The 13,598-nt window shown below is 36.9% G+C and overlaps 1 protein-coding gene across 1 annotated transcript; it reads left to right on the top strand.

Annotated features, from left to right (window-relative positions):
- The first annotated feature begins 572 nt into the window (after positions 1 to 572).
- Positions 573 to 2,113, top strand: LOC131225495 (uncharacterized). The gene is made up of 2 exons (XM_058221030.1): positions 573 to 1,093; positions 1,928 to 2,113. The coding sequence occupies exon 1, from the start codon at positions 664 to 666 to the stop codon at positions 1,087 to 1,089; it is 426 nt and encodes a 141-aa protein (XP_058077013.1). The 5' UTR covers positions 573 to 663; the 3' UTR covers positions 1,090 to 1,093; positions 1,928 to 2,113.
- Positions 2,114 to 13,598: the final 11,485 nt, after the last annotated feature.

Here is a 13,598-nt window from a genome sequence, read left to right as displayed (position 1 = left end):
TCTTAACATCATTTGCAATTTAAAAATTAAAAAAAAAGTAAACTCGTTGGGTGAGAAGTTTCCATCCACCCAGTGGATGACTTCCAATACACAATTACTGGTAAATAACAAAATACAAGTGTGGTCCACCTAATGAGTGCACAGTGGCTTCCTCAGGGCGGGATCAATCAATCCTAACCATCCAATTAATGTCTATCAAATTGATGGTTAAAACAAAATATTGAGTGGTCAAAATTCGAAGGAGAAAAAAAATCAGATGGTGTGCAATTTTTTGCAAAGCTCCATGGATAGCTGGATAAGAGACTTGAATGGTATGGATTACTTACAAAAATTACAGGTGGACATTTGAAGAATCACCACCATTTAAAAAATGGTGGGGAACTAACATATGAGTCTAACACTCTCCACAGTAACTTCAAATGATGGCATCTGAACAGCACAACAACAACTAATGGTCCAATCAATATAGCAAATGGACAAGCACTGCAGAAACCATCATTCCAGCCTTTTCTTTTGTGGGCAAGTTCGGTGTAAGTGGGTCCCAAGATCATCAATTTAAGTAATCTCATCATAAAAATTCTCTATGAATTCTTAAGTCCATGTCGATCAACTCCGAGCACTTTCGTCGGATCGACGAAAGAGTCCGGGCCGGATCGAAGTTCGATGAAAATGTCGCGTTTCGGTGTCTCGATGGGGTGTTTTTACACTTGCCGCGACCGTACAAATGTGTCGAGATTCGGGACAAGGGTGTGGAACTTGACAGAGAGGCCCATTGATCTGCAAATAAGGGTGGGATCTTTGTTGAAGAGAGCACACACATTGAAGCCAGGGAATTCAAAGAGATTGAAATGCAAGAGTATATACAAAGCATACATGCCAGTAAGTGGTGGGAGGCATAGCTTCTATTATGATGAGACATGCCAACCTTATGTTTGGATACAAGATAGTGTGAGTGATTTTTCAAGGATGGTTAAGCAACAATACATTAGTCTTGAAGATTTGAGGGATTGTTCTGAGATTAGGATTTATAGGGACCATGAAAGAGGTTGCATTTTGGTGCACAAGAAACCAAGGCCTGATTTCTGTTGAATTTGTAAGTTGATTTGATTTTTATTTTTATTTTTATTTTTATTTTTTTGGGTCTTTTGGGTGTAGAGTTTTTGGATTTTCTAGTGGTTTGGTGGGTTTTTCTTTTTTATGATTTTGGATTTTTGTGTGGTGATTTGGATGTTTTTTTTTAAAAATATTTTGTGAGATGGGTGGATGTGATTTCAAGGAATTTGGATGTTAGATGTGTTTTGATGTATGGTAACATGAATGCTTTTGAGTTGGTGTCCCCTCTCTCTTTCTCTCTCTCTCTCATAGGATTGCTGGATTACTAGAATATTTGGATTAGAGAAATTTTGGGAATTAAATGTACTTTGATTTGTATGATTCTTGTTGGGCAGTTTGATAAGTGGAATGAATGGTTCAACGATCAGACTGTTGATCTGATGGGTCCCACTGTGGATGGAGAATGGTCCAAAATTTCTAGATTGGAAGATCTTTGCTGTTAATCTTAGGCCTTATTTTTGAAAAGTTTATGTATATTTTTCTTAACCATCGATTTGTAGGATATTGATCCATGGATTAGGATCTTCTAGTGTGGGAGATTTTTGGGGGCGTTTCCAATCGACTGTGGGGCCCAACAGATCAATGGTATAGATCACCATTAACCAAACTGCAGGTCCCATTTGAATTGACTGGTGCATCTGGATATTATTTAGGGTAGATCAAGACACTCTAATTCACCTTGATGGATTTGCAGCAAGAAATGGATTTGGCTTTTTGTAGAGAAGTTAATTTAGTAGAGAAATCTGGCTTCTGTATGCATTTTGATTAGGAATTATATGGTCATACATAACCCATCCAAACATTTAGTTTGCAGGCGAGTCTGCACAAGTGGGGCCACTAATTCAATCATCTGAACCGTTGATTTGGTTTCTCTACATCTGCAAATGGTCAGCCAAACATGTTCCATAGTTATGATCTTATCTGTGCAATATTTGCCTCCCTTTTTTGAACCGTTGGTGCATATTTTTCTAAGCCATTAAGCAGAAGGTTAGAATCGTTTAATCAAAGTGATTCTTTAGAGGCTTAGGCAATCGTAGTATAACCAGATGAGTAGAATACCTTTTGCCGATATGTGCAGTCAATGCTATCTCGAGTCCAATGAATATTTGCAAGATAAATTGCATTTCATATTGGGTGTGCCCTACAAACAAGACCCCCAAATTGCAATTTTGAGGCAGACGTGTAGGTTTCTCTCTCTTCTTTGTATAAGAATTTAGAGCCGTACATGGACCGAGTTAGCTCGCTTAGCTCGCTCTAGTTGCCTTGAAAAAGCTTGATTCAACTGTGTTTGAAACTGAGTTTGAGCTGAGTCAAGTTGATTTTTTTAGCTCAAATTTTTTTTGAGCTTGCCCGACTCAAATCGAACCAGTTCGGTGACTCGTTTATTTTGATATTACTGTCGCTCGGCTAGTGTTTGATGAAATGATTCAACGAAGTGTCGACTTGTAGCAAGGAATGTATGGATATGAAACAAATACCCTTGCATCTTAATTTGTAAGTTGCTTACTGAGTATTTGATGAAATACATGTAAACCAATGTTGTTGCTTTATATTCCGTGAGAAATTAGCAGTGCACTCCATGTGTTTGAGAAAACGCCGCAAAGGCTCGATCTTGACTTGAACTCAGCTCGAACTAGCCCGAGCTGCAAACCGAACCGAGCTGAGTCGAGTTCGAGTTGGGGTTAGCTAGTGGCCGAGCCGAGTTGAGCTATGCCAAGCTTGACTCGGTTCGACCCGTACACCTTTGTATAAGATAGGTTAGGGAGAGATCTTCTGGTTAGAAGGATCATCATCAACTTTCTATATGTAATGGGTATTGATCAAGATAACCTTAGCAGTGGGAATCTATTTCTAGAAACTTGATGACATCCAAGTGAGGATTTTTCATTTATTTAATGTTATTTGTTTTTTTTTTTTAATTTTTTTTATTTTTCCTAGTGTTTTGAAAAATCTAATAATATTATAGGATTTGAATTGAATAACCAATCACAAAAATATAGCTATCAAAAGTTATAATCATATTGGACCTTGGAGTGAACTTTCCTGGGCGCGGCTTTAGTGGATCCCGAGTCCACCACTGAGGTGCATCCCTTGACTGTGGGCCCACCTTGATTATGTGATTACATCTACTCCGTTTATCTGTATTATAAACTCATTTTAATGCATGATCCAAAAAATGAAGCGGATCCAAATCTTAAATAAACAATAGTACAGGAAACAATAGTAATTGATCATTAAAAACTTTTTGTAGGCCGCAAAAGATTTGGATTAAAATGATATTTATGTGGTTTCTTCATATAGGTCTTTGTGACGTTATCAACAGGTTGGATGGAAAATCAACATTTTGGTAGACTCCACGAAGCTTTTAATGGTGGGGATTCAATTGCGACTGTTTCCTGCAGTGTGGTCTACTTAAGATTTTGCGATGCTTCATTTTTTTTGGATCATACCCTAACATGAGCTTTGAAAATGGTTGGACGGTGTGGATTTAAGGCACATACATCACTGTGATCCCCACACCTCAGTGGACCCGAGGTCTCACCTACTCTGCTCCCAACCTTCTAGCTCCATTTCTTTCAATTTCGGCAACCATCCAATGACTTTTACTTACATCAAAAGGCCTATCTTTTCAACCACTCCTACAATGAACATACACGGGTCACGTAGCGCATGATGATGTTTCTCACATGCTCAAACGGTTCTGAAAGGTATCTCTGTAAAATCAGGCTGATATGATCACTAGTGGGCCACACCTATATAATGAGTTAGATTGCTCATTGATACATTTATGATGATGGGATGCTTAAAAATAAGATCTATGCAATTGTTAAGTGGGACTCATCATAGAAAACAACGGACATTCACCCAAAAAACTTCAAAAATTCATGTGATGACCAACGTGATAGTTGTCGGATTAGCTTTATTTTCAACGGTGTCATGGAAGCACACAAAGTGAAATCAGGTAAAGTATATGCAATCGCACAAACAAATTCAAACAAGAACAATAATCCTTGTAAGAAAAATTTATGACATAAAGCGACAAGTAACGCACTATGAAAGTAGAATTACAAGAGATAGATGATTTTACTAATTCGAAAAAACCTCAAATCTCCTCTAAACCCTAGTTGTGCCCTTGAACCCAAAAGATCCTAATATACGTTAATCCTTCCCTAATCATGATTACACCCGATGCATTTATTATTACAACCGGAATATGAAACAAATCTCACACTTATGCAAATTTGCGTGCGCGCTCGATAGGACTATCAATGACATTGACAGACATCAAAGCCTCGTTGATGACATCGAAGATCTTTCAATGCCATCAAGTAGCAACTTTAAAACAATCCAGCAATCAACATGAATTTTCTCAATAGGACCGAGTATTTGTCGATGGAGTCAACATATGCTCGATGGCATCAAGTGATCTGTCTATAGCATTGTTACTGACAAATTTAAGACATCAACAACAGTGTCCCACTTCCTTGATGGGGCGACCTTTCAAAAAAATTAATTTTGTACACAAGCCACAGAGCTGTAGAGAGAGCTCTCTATGCAAACATTGCATATGGAACGGCCTCTTTTCACTTTGGTTTTCCTTTAGATTTCTTAGATATGCATCATCCCTTAGTTGGCCCTTCAAAGGGATGGCTGGAGCCAATAAGCACAGACACACAAGGGTCGGTAATGCGTAACACCCTTGGCCACGTGTCAGCTTCAGGTTGTGATTTTTTAAAGTGCCACGTTGCACTTTGTTTGATGCTTGTAAGTTTTGTATTCGCAGTACTCGTCGCAATTGTATCATAGGAGAGGGTCATTCAAGCCTTATCAGTTGGGGGTGGAAATCGGCTTAGGTTTGGGCCAGCTAGAACCACGTCTCAGGCAAAACATTGAATGGGCCCAGTCTCATTATCGAGCCAACTTGGCCCAGCCCAAAATTTTATAAAATCCCTATTTCTCACTTAAATTTTTTAAATCTGTTAGTTGATCAAGTGGGCCACACATTACCAAAAAATAAAAAAAAACAAACAAACTTATAAAGGAACAAAATCAATGGTGGACATTCACGATGCTTGCATAACTAAGGATCCTTGCTCTTGCTCGGGTGGTAGACTCTCGGGAGTTTCAACACCTGGTCAAGGGTTCGAGTATCCATAGGTGGTGAAAGCCCAATACGGCGTGAGTGTGTGGGACTGTCAGGAGTTTTAATACCCAGTCAAGGGTTTGAGTATCCATAGGTGGTGAAATCCCACTGTGGTGTGAGTGTGCAGGAGGTGTGCGTGCTTGTGTAAAAAAAAAAAAAAAGATGTTGGTAGGTCTAAAATGTCTGGAGCCTAAGTCCTTTTCATAAATTGACATGACCATGCATGCTAGACCCCAGCTTAGCTCGCAGCCAAGCTAATAGGACCAAGCCCAATCAAATCTAGATTGGGCTTGTCATGTTGTCACCCTTAATCGACTTTTAGAGAATGAATCTGGATCATCTGTGTGCCATGAATAGAAATTTTCTGTTTTCCTAGATCATGATTGGTGAACGTCATCACTAATGTTGTCAGCACTGCAACATTAAATTCAATCTATGATGATGTGTCCCAATCACATTGCAACAAACAAAAAATTCATGTTCGTGATAACAGAGGATCCTGACTCTTAAAGGAACATTTGGAAATACATTACCACAGGCCAAAATAAACCATTCACCTCACCATTTGGAGATTTGCATGCAACTACATTGCCAATGGAAATGGTAGTCCCTCTCAACCAATGTTTGATATAACTTGTGCCTCACATGTGCTACTGGGCCACATGCGCCACTGTCTTCTTTTGTGCTCCACATGTGCTAATGTGTCACATGTCCAATCATCTTCATCATCACCATTATTTATTTATTTTTTTGTGTACCACATGTCGAAAGCACACTACATGTGTCAATATGCTATATGTGACATTATTTATCTTCAATCACTCCGTAGATGTCACGTATGTTAATGTGTCAATGTGCACCAGTGCTCTAACTTCATGTACTCACGATGTATCAAATTTGTTAATATATATTATGTGTCACATGTGCTACTGTACATCTTTAAACACCTCATTTTTGTAGTGATTGGTACAATTCTGCTTTAGATGCCCCATTATGCTGCATATGTTATACGGGCTTATGCTCATATTCAAGCATACCATACGCGCCACATATGCTAATTGAGCATATGCAATGTACTATCAGAAATTTTTTCACATGAAAAATCTTCCTTTTGCTAAATAAAAAATTTTAAATAAATCCTAAATTTTCATAAACAAATTTATTGAAAAATAAAAAATAAAAATAATATTTTACTTCTTATAATATGTTGGAAATAAGATTTATTAATAAACAATATTTCCTTACCTATCCTTTCCACAAATCCAAACAACCTTACCATTTCATTTCCCTCGGCTACAATCGTGCAAGTTAGGGGTGTCAATGGGCCAAGTTGGCCCGTCGGGCTTCAAGCTCGGACTTAAATTTCAGGCTCGCTTCTAAATCGGGCGGTGCTTGGACTAAGAGGTCTGAAAGGCTATTAGCCCGATCCAACCTGCTAGAGTTTAAAAAAAACAATTTGAAATATTTCAACGTCTAACACAGGAGAGGAAAGTTTACCATGGAAGGAAATTTTATTTCAAGTTGGCAAAAGGGTTGTTGACTAAGGTGGGCCCTACCACCGTGTTTTTCCTGAAATCACCCTAGCACTGGGCGTGTCACCACACATTAGGTCTAGGGCCCAAAAATCAGCTGGGCTCATGTTTTAGGTGGATCATACTAATGGAAATAGTGTGCAGGGAAGCACTTATCCTCCAAACTGGTTACAAACATGTGGACCATACTAATGGAAACAGTGTGCAGGGCAACACTAACCCTCCAGACTGGTTTCTTCTATGTGGCCTGCCAGAATAATGTATTGGCCTTATATTTGAATCACATGTCCAAGTTTTGGTGTGGTATCTAATGGTTGGAGTGGATTTTATATAATTATTGTGGTGGGCCCTGTAAATATCTAAGGGTGGACTGTCTCTCCTAATTATTTTCCTTGGTGTGGCCCACTTGAATTACTAGTCATCCTGAGTTTTTGGTAATGGAGATATGTAGGATTAGACATCTAACGGTCGGAGTGGATCTTACATACAAACCACGATGGGCCCTAAAAGATAAAAGATGCGCCTCCAAAGGGTATATTTTCATATCATTTTAGGAAAAGTGGGCTATTGCTTGGGTGGCACCAACCCGCCTATTTGATTTTCAATTTGTGTAGTAAATGGGTTGTAAATCAGTAATTATTACTTTCACATGTGATCGGAAGAGAAGGATTTATGATGAGCCTTGGAAACTATGCATAAGCATAGGAAAATCGGGTGGAATTGTGCTTGGAAAATATGTGCAGGTGACAATTATATATATATGTGTCTAATCCACGCCGTTCATCTATTCTATGTGCTCATTTTATGGCATGATTCAAAATTTGAGGAAGATTTAAAGCTCAAGTGAACTACACCATAAGAAGAAGAAGAAAAAAATAAAATAAAATTTGAACGCCTACCATTAATTGTTAAAATGTGCCTAGGCCCCATGGATATGCATACCCATCATCCAACATGTTCAACAGTTCACACGGATATGTATGAAGGGAAATCACAAATGTCAGCTTGATCCAAATTTTTTATGGCCCATAAGAAAAGTTGAATAGTAGGCGTTCAATTCCCCTTGATTCCTGTGGTGTGGTCCAATTGAGCTTTAGAACTGCCTCATATTTGGAGTCATGCCCTAAAATGAGCGGGAAAAACATATGGATGGCAAGGATCAAGCTATACATAATAATGGTGCTAGTGCATTGATTCGTGCACTTTGTTAGTTAATCACGTAATTCCATGTGTCCTGAAGTTGGTTAAGCCCTTGGAAGCTGAAGACTGAAGACACAAGAGGACATGAGCATCAATAAACAAAGAACATGTAAATGAGATGCCTTGGTAACTCTAATTTTGACCCAAAATAATCTCTCGAACCTTTAAATAATCCTAACCTTAAAGGTAAACTTTGCCGATTATCCTTTAGCCTTAAGAGAATAATTGGAACATAATAAGTATAACTAATGGAGGTATGAAGCTGTTGTGAAATCATATGCCCAAAACAACAATTTTTTAGTGGTGTTCGATCTCATCGACAATTTGTCAATGAGACTCGATCCAATCGAAGGTCCACTCGATCAGATCGAAGAATGAGTCCAACAACTAACAGAGATAATTCTGTATTTTCTCGACGGGATCAATAAATGGTTCGATCCTATCGATAAACCTTCGATCCCATAAAAGAACCTTTTAATCACAATGAAAGAGCCATTAACTAGCCATTTTATAACTGTTGCAAATTGGTTTCTTATAAAAGGGCATTACGTTTTTATACATTTTAATGGGTTTTTGGTACAGTGGAAGCTTAGGTAATTTAATGACATATCCATCATTCCAAGCCTCTAAACCAATGAATTCTAATTTATCTTCCTTGAGATCAATACTTTAATGAGGATTTCAACCTCCACCTTGAAGATATACTTGAACTCCAATATTTTCTAATGTACAAACTCAACCTTTATAGGTATATCATTGTCTAAATCCTTTAAAAGGCTCATCTAGGTGAATCCCCTAGAATTACAAGAATTCACCTACCTCTCATTCGCCTTAGTCACCGAAATGAGCATCTCATGTAAGGTGGTTAATCTTAGAGCTAAAGCATTGATGTCCCATTGGCATCATGATCGAGGGAGTAAGATGAGTTGATTGAAGCATGGGAGAACATCGATCAAGCAACTCGAGAAGACACTATAAAAGGTGCGTAATCCGACAAGTAAGTTGTTATTTGTAAGAGTTCATGTACATTCATCCATTGTATAGGATTGAGTGTATAGTTTGAATTGCCAAATTCAATTAGCTTCTTATGTAAGACTTGGGTTTTTTTGTACGATGTAAATCAAAGTCCATTTGTAGGCTACCGAACACGAGTGTGTACGTGTTAGTCTCCGAGAAAACCTTTAGTGGGAGTAAATATAAGTCATTGGACTAGAATTGAAGTTCGTGGGAAGCTTATAGAAAACCATGTAAGTCTCTGAGGGAGTCAATCCTTGTATAGGATTATAAATGTTAGAAGTGAACCTGATTTAAAACTTTCGATAGTGAAATTCAGTACATGATGTAGAGCGGGCCGCGGACAGTTTCATGGCCAAGATGGATCAGAAAAGGCCCGGTCGATGACAAAAGTGATCCGAATCATCGGACCTTAGATCGGACGTATCTCGAAATCCGGAATGAGTTATCTGACGTAAAATATATGATTTTAGGGTAGAACAAGCTACTTTAGCCAACCAACCCCATTATGCCGAGTTACACAACCCGGAATTGCGAAAAACCCTTGAATCGACGATCGTTTCCCTGTTTTAATTTCGTTTTTACTATAAATAGTAAGTTTTAGTTTGATTATAACTCTTCATCCGTCGGGCTTTAGGAGTTGCGCCCAACGTGAAAAGAGCTTAGAATAATTAGGAGAACGGTTTGGTGAAGCCAAATAGGACACTTACTATTTTTGGCCGAAAACTTTGCGTACTAGTAGACATCACGACCTTCTATAACCAGTAAGTTTACTATTTATAGTAAGTCACGGATTCTAGGAGTTTTAGTTATAGTTTGATTCTAATTTCTTTCCCATTGCTTAGTACCCCTATTTAAAGGGTTGTGAACTCATTTTTATTAATCAATTAATCAATTTCGAATTTATTAGAATTTATTTCTATTTTTTGCTTTCTTTCCTCATGGATTCGAGAAGTCTCTATGATGAGTCCAGAGAAGCTCCGTGGATTCGGAGTAGTTATCCCCATCACGTTCATCCCTGCGTCAGTACACTCATGGGTTAAGTGCGTCTTCCAAGAGTAGAGTAAGGAATTTGAACTACTATATATGCTTGTGTTTGAGATTGTTATTTAAAAACTTGTTTAATTATGCTTATATGATTGTTGAGATGGATTATATGTGTGCATGATTAGATGAATGATAGATATTGATAGTTAGCACATCACACACATATATGTACACTATCATGTGTTTGGATCAGTTGCTTCATAGGAATATGATTTGTAGTCTATGTGATTGGACTATCTATTAGCTTGGAAGCCTTAGAGTTAATTACCTTATTTAGTTGAAGTTGCATATTAGTTTAAGTTAGGTCATTGTGTTTTAATCAAATAAATTTTTTTTTATCCTAATCAACCCTCCTATATGACATAGCTTTCATTCCTTAGCTTTGCTAAGCTCTTGCACATAGCCCGTGGCCAACCACCATGTGTAATTTCAAGTGAGTCCCATGAATAAATAGCAGATGAAAATCTTGTATTCTCCATTTTCGTCAGTAACTTTTTAAGCAAGTTTGATCTCAACATCATGTCAAATCAAGATACAACTATATAAGGTAAATGCAAAGGTAAGTAGTAAATACCCATTTACATCCATTTACATGATATTTATAGTGTAAATCGAAAATCAAACAGGCCCTTCGGCCCTGTTTGGATTTGTGGAAAATATGAGAAAGGAAATGATATTTCTCGAGAAATGTAATTTCCAAGAAAGTATGGGAAAGGAAAGACAATTTTCTCTATTTGTTTTTTTAACAACATGTTCACGGAAAATTTCATGTTGTTTCCAAATAAGATATTTAGTAAAAAAATTTTTTTTTAAAAATTGAGAAATTTTTCTTCATGGTAATTTAATGCTTAAAAGCTTAATAGTATAATGTAAACCCCACTTTTAAAAAAAAAGTGTTGCAGCTACTGAAAAGCTATGAACATACCATGTGAGGCCTACTTTCATCTCAAAATCTATAAAAAATTTAAATAATAATTTTTTTAAAAAAACAAACGATGTATTCAACCCTACGTATCTTCCATCACTATATATATATATATATATCACAAGTGAGTAAATGTTATCATGCTTAAGCATCCATTCATTAAAGTAATGTTAATAAAAAAAATTATCATTTATCAACAACCATGAAAATATATCTTATGTTCATCTCTCACTAACTTTTGAAGTTCATAATAAAAAAGCATCATCAACTAAAAGTTCATAAAAATAAATAAATAGATATGTAAACTTTACAACCACCACATATGGCATCCTTGAAATCATCATTAATAAGAAATTACATCTTGATAATTCATTTTGTGTGAAAAATACTGTCGGTACTTATCATTCTCTAATGAGATTAGGCTTGCTTTAAAATATTCATCTTCAGTAAGATGAAAGACCGTCCGACCGTCCGAACTTCTTTAACCATTTTTGTAATTGAAGTATTCATGTATATTTGCGATAATGCTTCAATCATCTTTCCAACTTGACTTAATAATTGGTCTAGTGCATCATCAACTAAAAGTTTATAAAAATAAATAAATAAATCTGTAAACTCTACAACCACCACATATGGCATCCTTGAAAGCATCATCAACAAGAAATTATGTCGAGATAATTCATTTTGTGTGAAAAACACTGTCGGTATTTATCATTCTCTGATGAGATTAGACTTGCTTTAAAATATTCATCTTCAGTAAGGTCAGAGACCATTCGAACTTCTTTAACCATTTCTGTAATTGCAATATTCATGTGCACTTACATTAATGCTTCAACCATCTTTCCAACTTGGCTTGATAATTGGTCTAGTGCATTATCAACTAAAAGTTCAACAAAATAAATAAATAAATATGTAAACTCTACAACCACCACATATGACATCCTTGAAATCATCATCAACAAGAAATTACGTCAAGATAATTTATTTTGTATGAAAAATCACTGACTGTACTTATCATTCTCTGATGAGATTTGGCTTGCTTTAAAATATTCCTCTTCATTAAGGTTAAGGACCGTCCAAACTTCTTCAACCATTTCTGTAATTGAAGTATTCATGTGCATTTGCACTAATGCACTAAGTTGAATCTACCAACCCCTTAAGTTTGCTTCTTGTCCCAGGCATGCATGCACTACACCAAAATCGGTGAACTGGAACACGTACAATTTTGGTTCAAAAACGGCTTTAAGCCATTTCTGATCGTAAACGGTTCTGAGCCGTACTCCAATTCTAAACCGTACTGCTATTTTAAGTGGTTACTTTCACTGTTTTGTTGGTTTATCTCAATTGACGGTCGGATATTCTTAGTTTTTATGATGTTGTTTTATTGTTTTAATTTAAAATAGATGGATGGAATGGATTCATTAGATACCTCTCAGTGGACCCCACAAGGCCCAAGAGGTACATTGCTCTATATGTACCGCAGCCTACCGATTGATTTTACCTATTTTCTTACGCTAATAGCCTTAAAACCTCCATTTCGCAGACCGCGCCTCCGTCTCTCTCTCATCTCCCTTTCCCTCTCCCTCTCTTTCGATCTCCCTCTCCCAATCTCAACCCTCTCTTTCGATCTCCCTCTCCCGATCTCAACCTTCTCTCTCGATCTCGATCTAAAGAATTTGGTGACATGTGTGGATCTCGTTTCTCTTTGGTAGCTGCTCGTTTGGGCAATTTTGGTAATTTCTCGGAAACAACGAGTTATCCTTTTGTCTAGGTATGGAAAGAATGTAAGTAATCTGCTGGATTTGATGCATTTCAGTGCTTTCCCTTGCAAAAATCGAGTTTCATCAGTGAAACATTGGAAATGCAGTTGAAGTGAGTGGATTTAGAAGATTTCGGTGCTTGATTTGAAGGTTTTTGCTTAACGTTTGAAGTTTTTAAAGTAAGTCGATTGAAGATTCTTGAATTGGACTGCAATGCATTGATCTTATTCATCTGATCTACTGTTTAGCTTGATTTACCATTTTGATTCTTGGCTTTGAAGGTTTTGAGCTTATTCTTGTAGAAATCGAGTGATTCTGTTTTGTTATGATCTGAAATCTGTTCATTTAATGGGGTTGAAGCCGTTTATATTATCATAAGGTTTTGACTCTTTGATTTGAAAGTTCTGAAGGTTCTTACATGCAGTACTAAGGGTGATGATTTCGTTTGTATTCTGTTATTGGCTTCACCTGTCACATTGTTATTGGCTTCACCTATCACATTGTTAGGATTCTATTTGGGAGGGTGTCCTCTTAAATCTATAAGAATATTCTAATGTTTATTAAGGGGATCTCTAGATTATCTAGAAGGATTCTACAAAAATACAAGAAATTCCAATATCTAGAGTTGTTTTTATCACTTGCTAGAGTTAATTTTTTTTTAGTGCCAATCTTGATGTGACTTTGGTTCAGATCTACGGCAATTAGTGATTATTGAGATTACGAAACTAATGATGCATGTTCCAATTTCTGTATTGAAGAAAGAAATAGGGATGGTTGAGTCTCAATACCTCCATAACATCTCCAATGTTCACTACTAGTGCGTTTGGAACTGGTTTGACAGGAACCCAATGACCCTTATGCTG

Source organism: Magnolia sinica, chromosome 14 (genome assembly GCF_029962835.1).
Source record: "Magnolia sinica isolate HGM2019 chromosome 14, MsV1, whole genome shotgun sequence".
Taxonomy (NCBI): domain Eukaryota; kingdom Viridiplantae; phylum Streptophyta; class Magnoliopsida; order Magnoliales; family Magnoliaceae; genus Magnolia; species Magnolia sinica.
This window is presented reverse-complemented; position numbering and strand designations above follow the sequence as displayed.

What these genes read in the sequence shown, in the direction of transcription:
- LOC131225495 (XM_058221030.1), top strand. Translation starts at nt 664, where the DNA reads ATGAAAATGTCGCGTTTCGGTGTCTCGATGGGGTGTTTTTACACTTGC.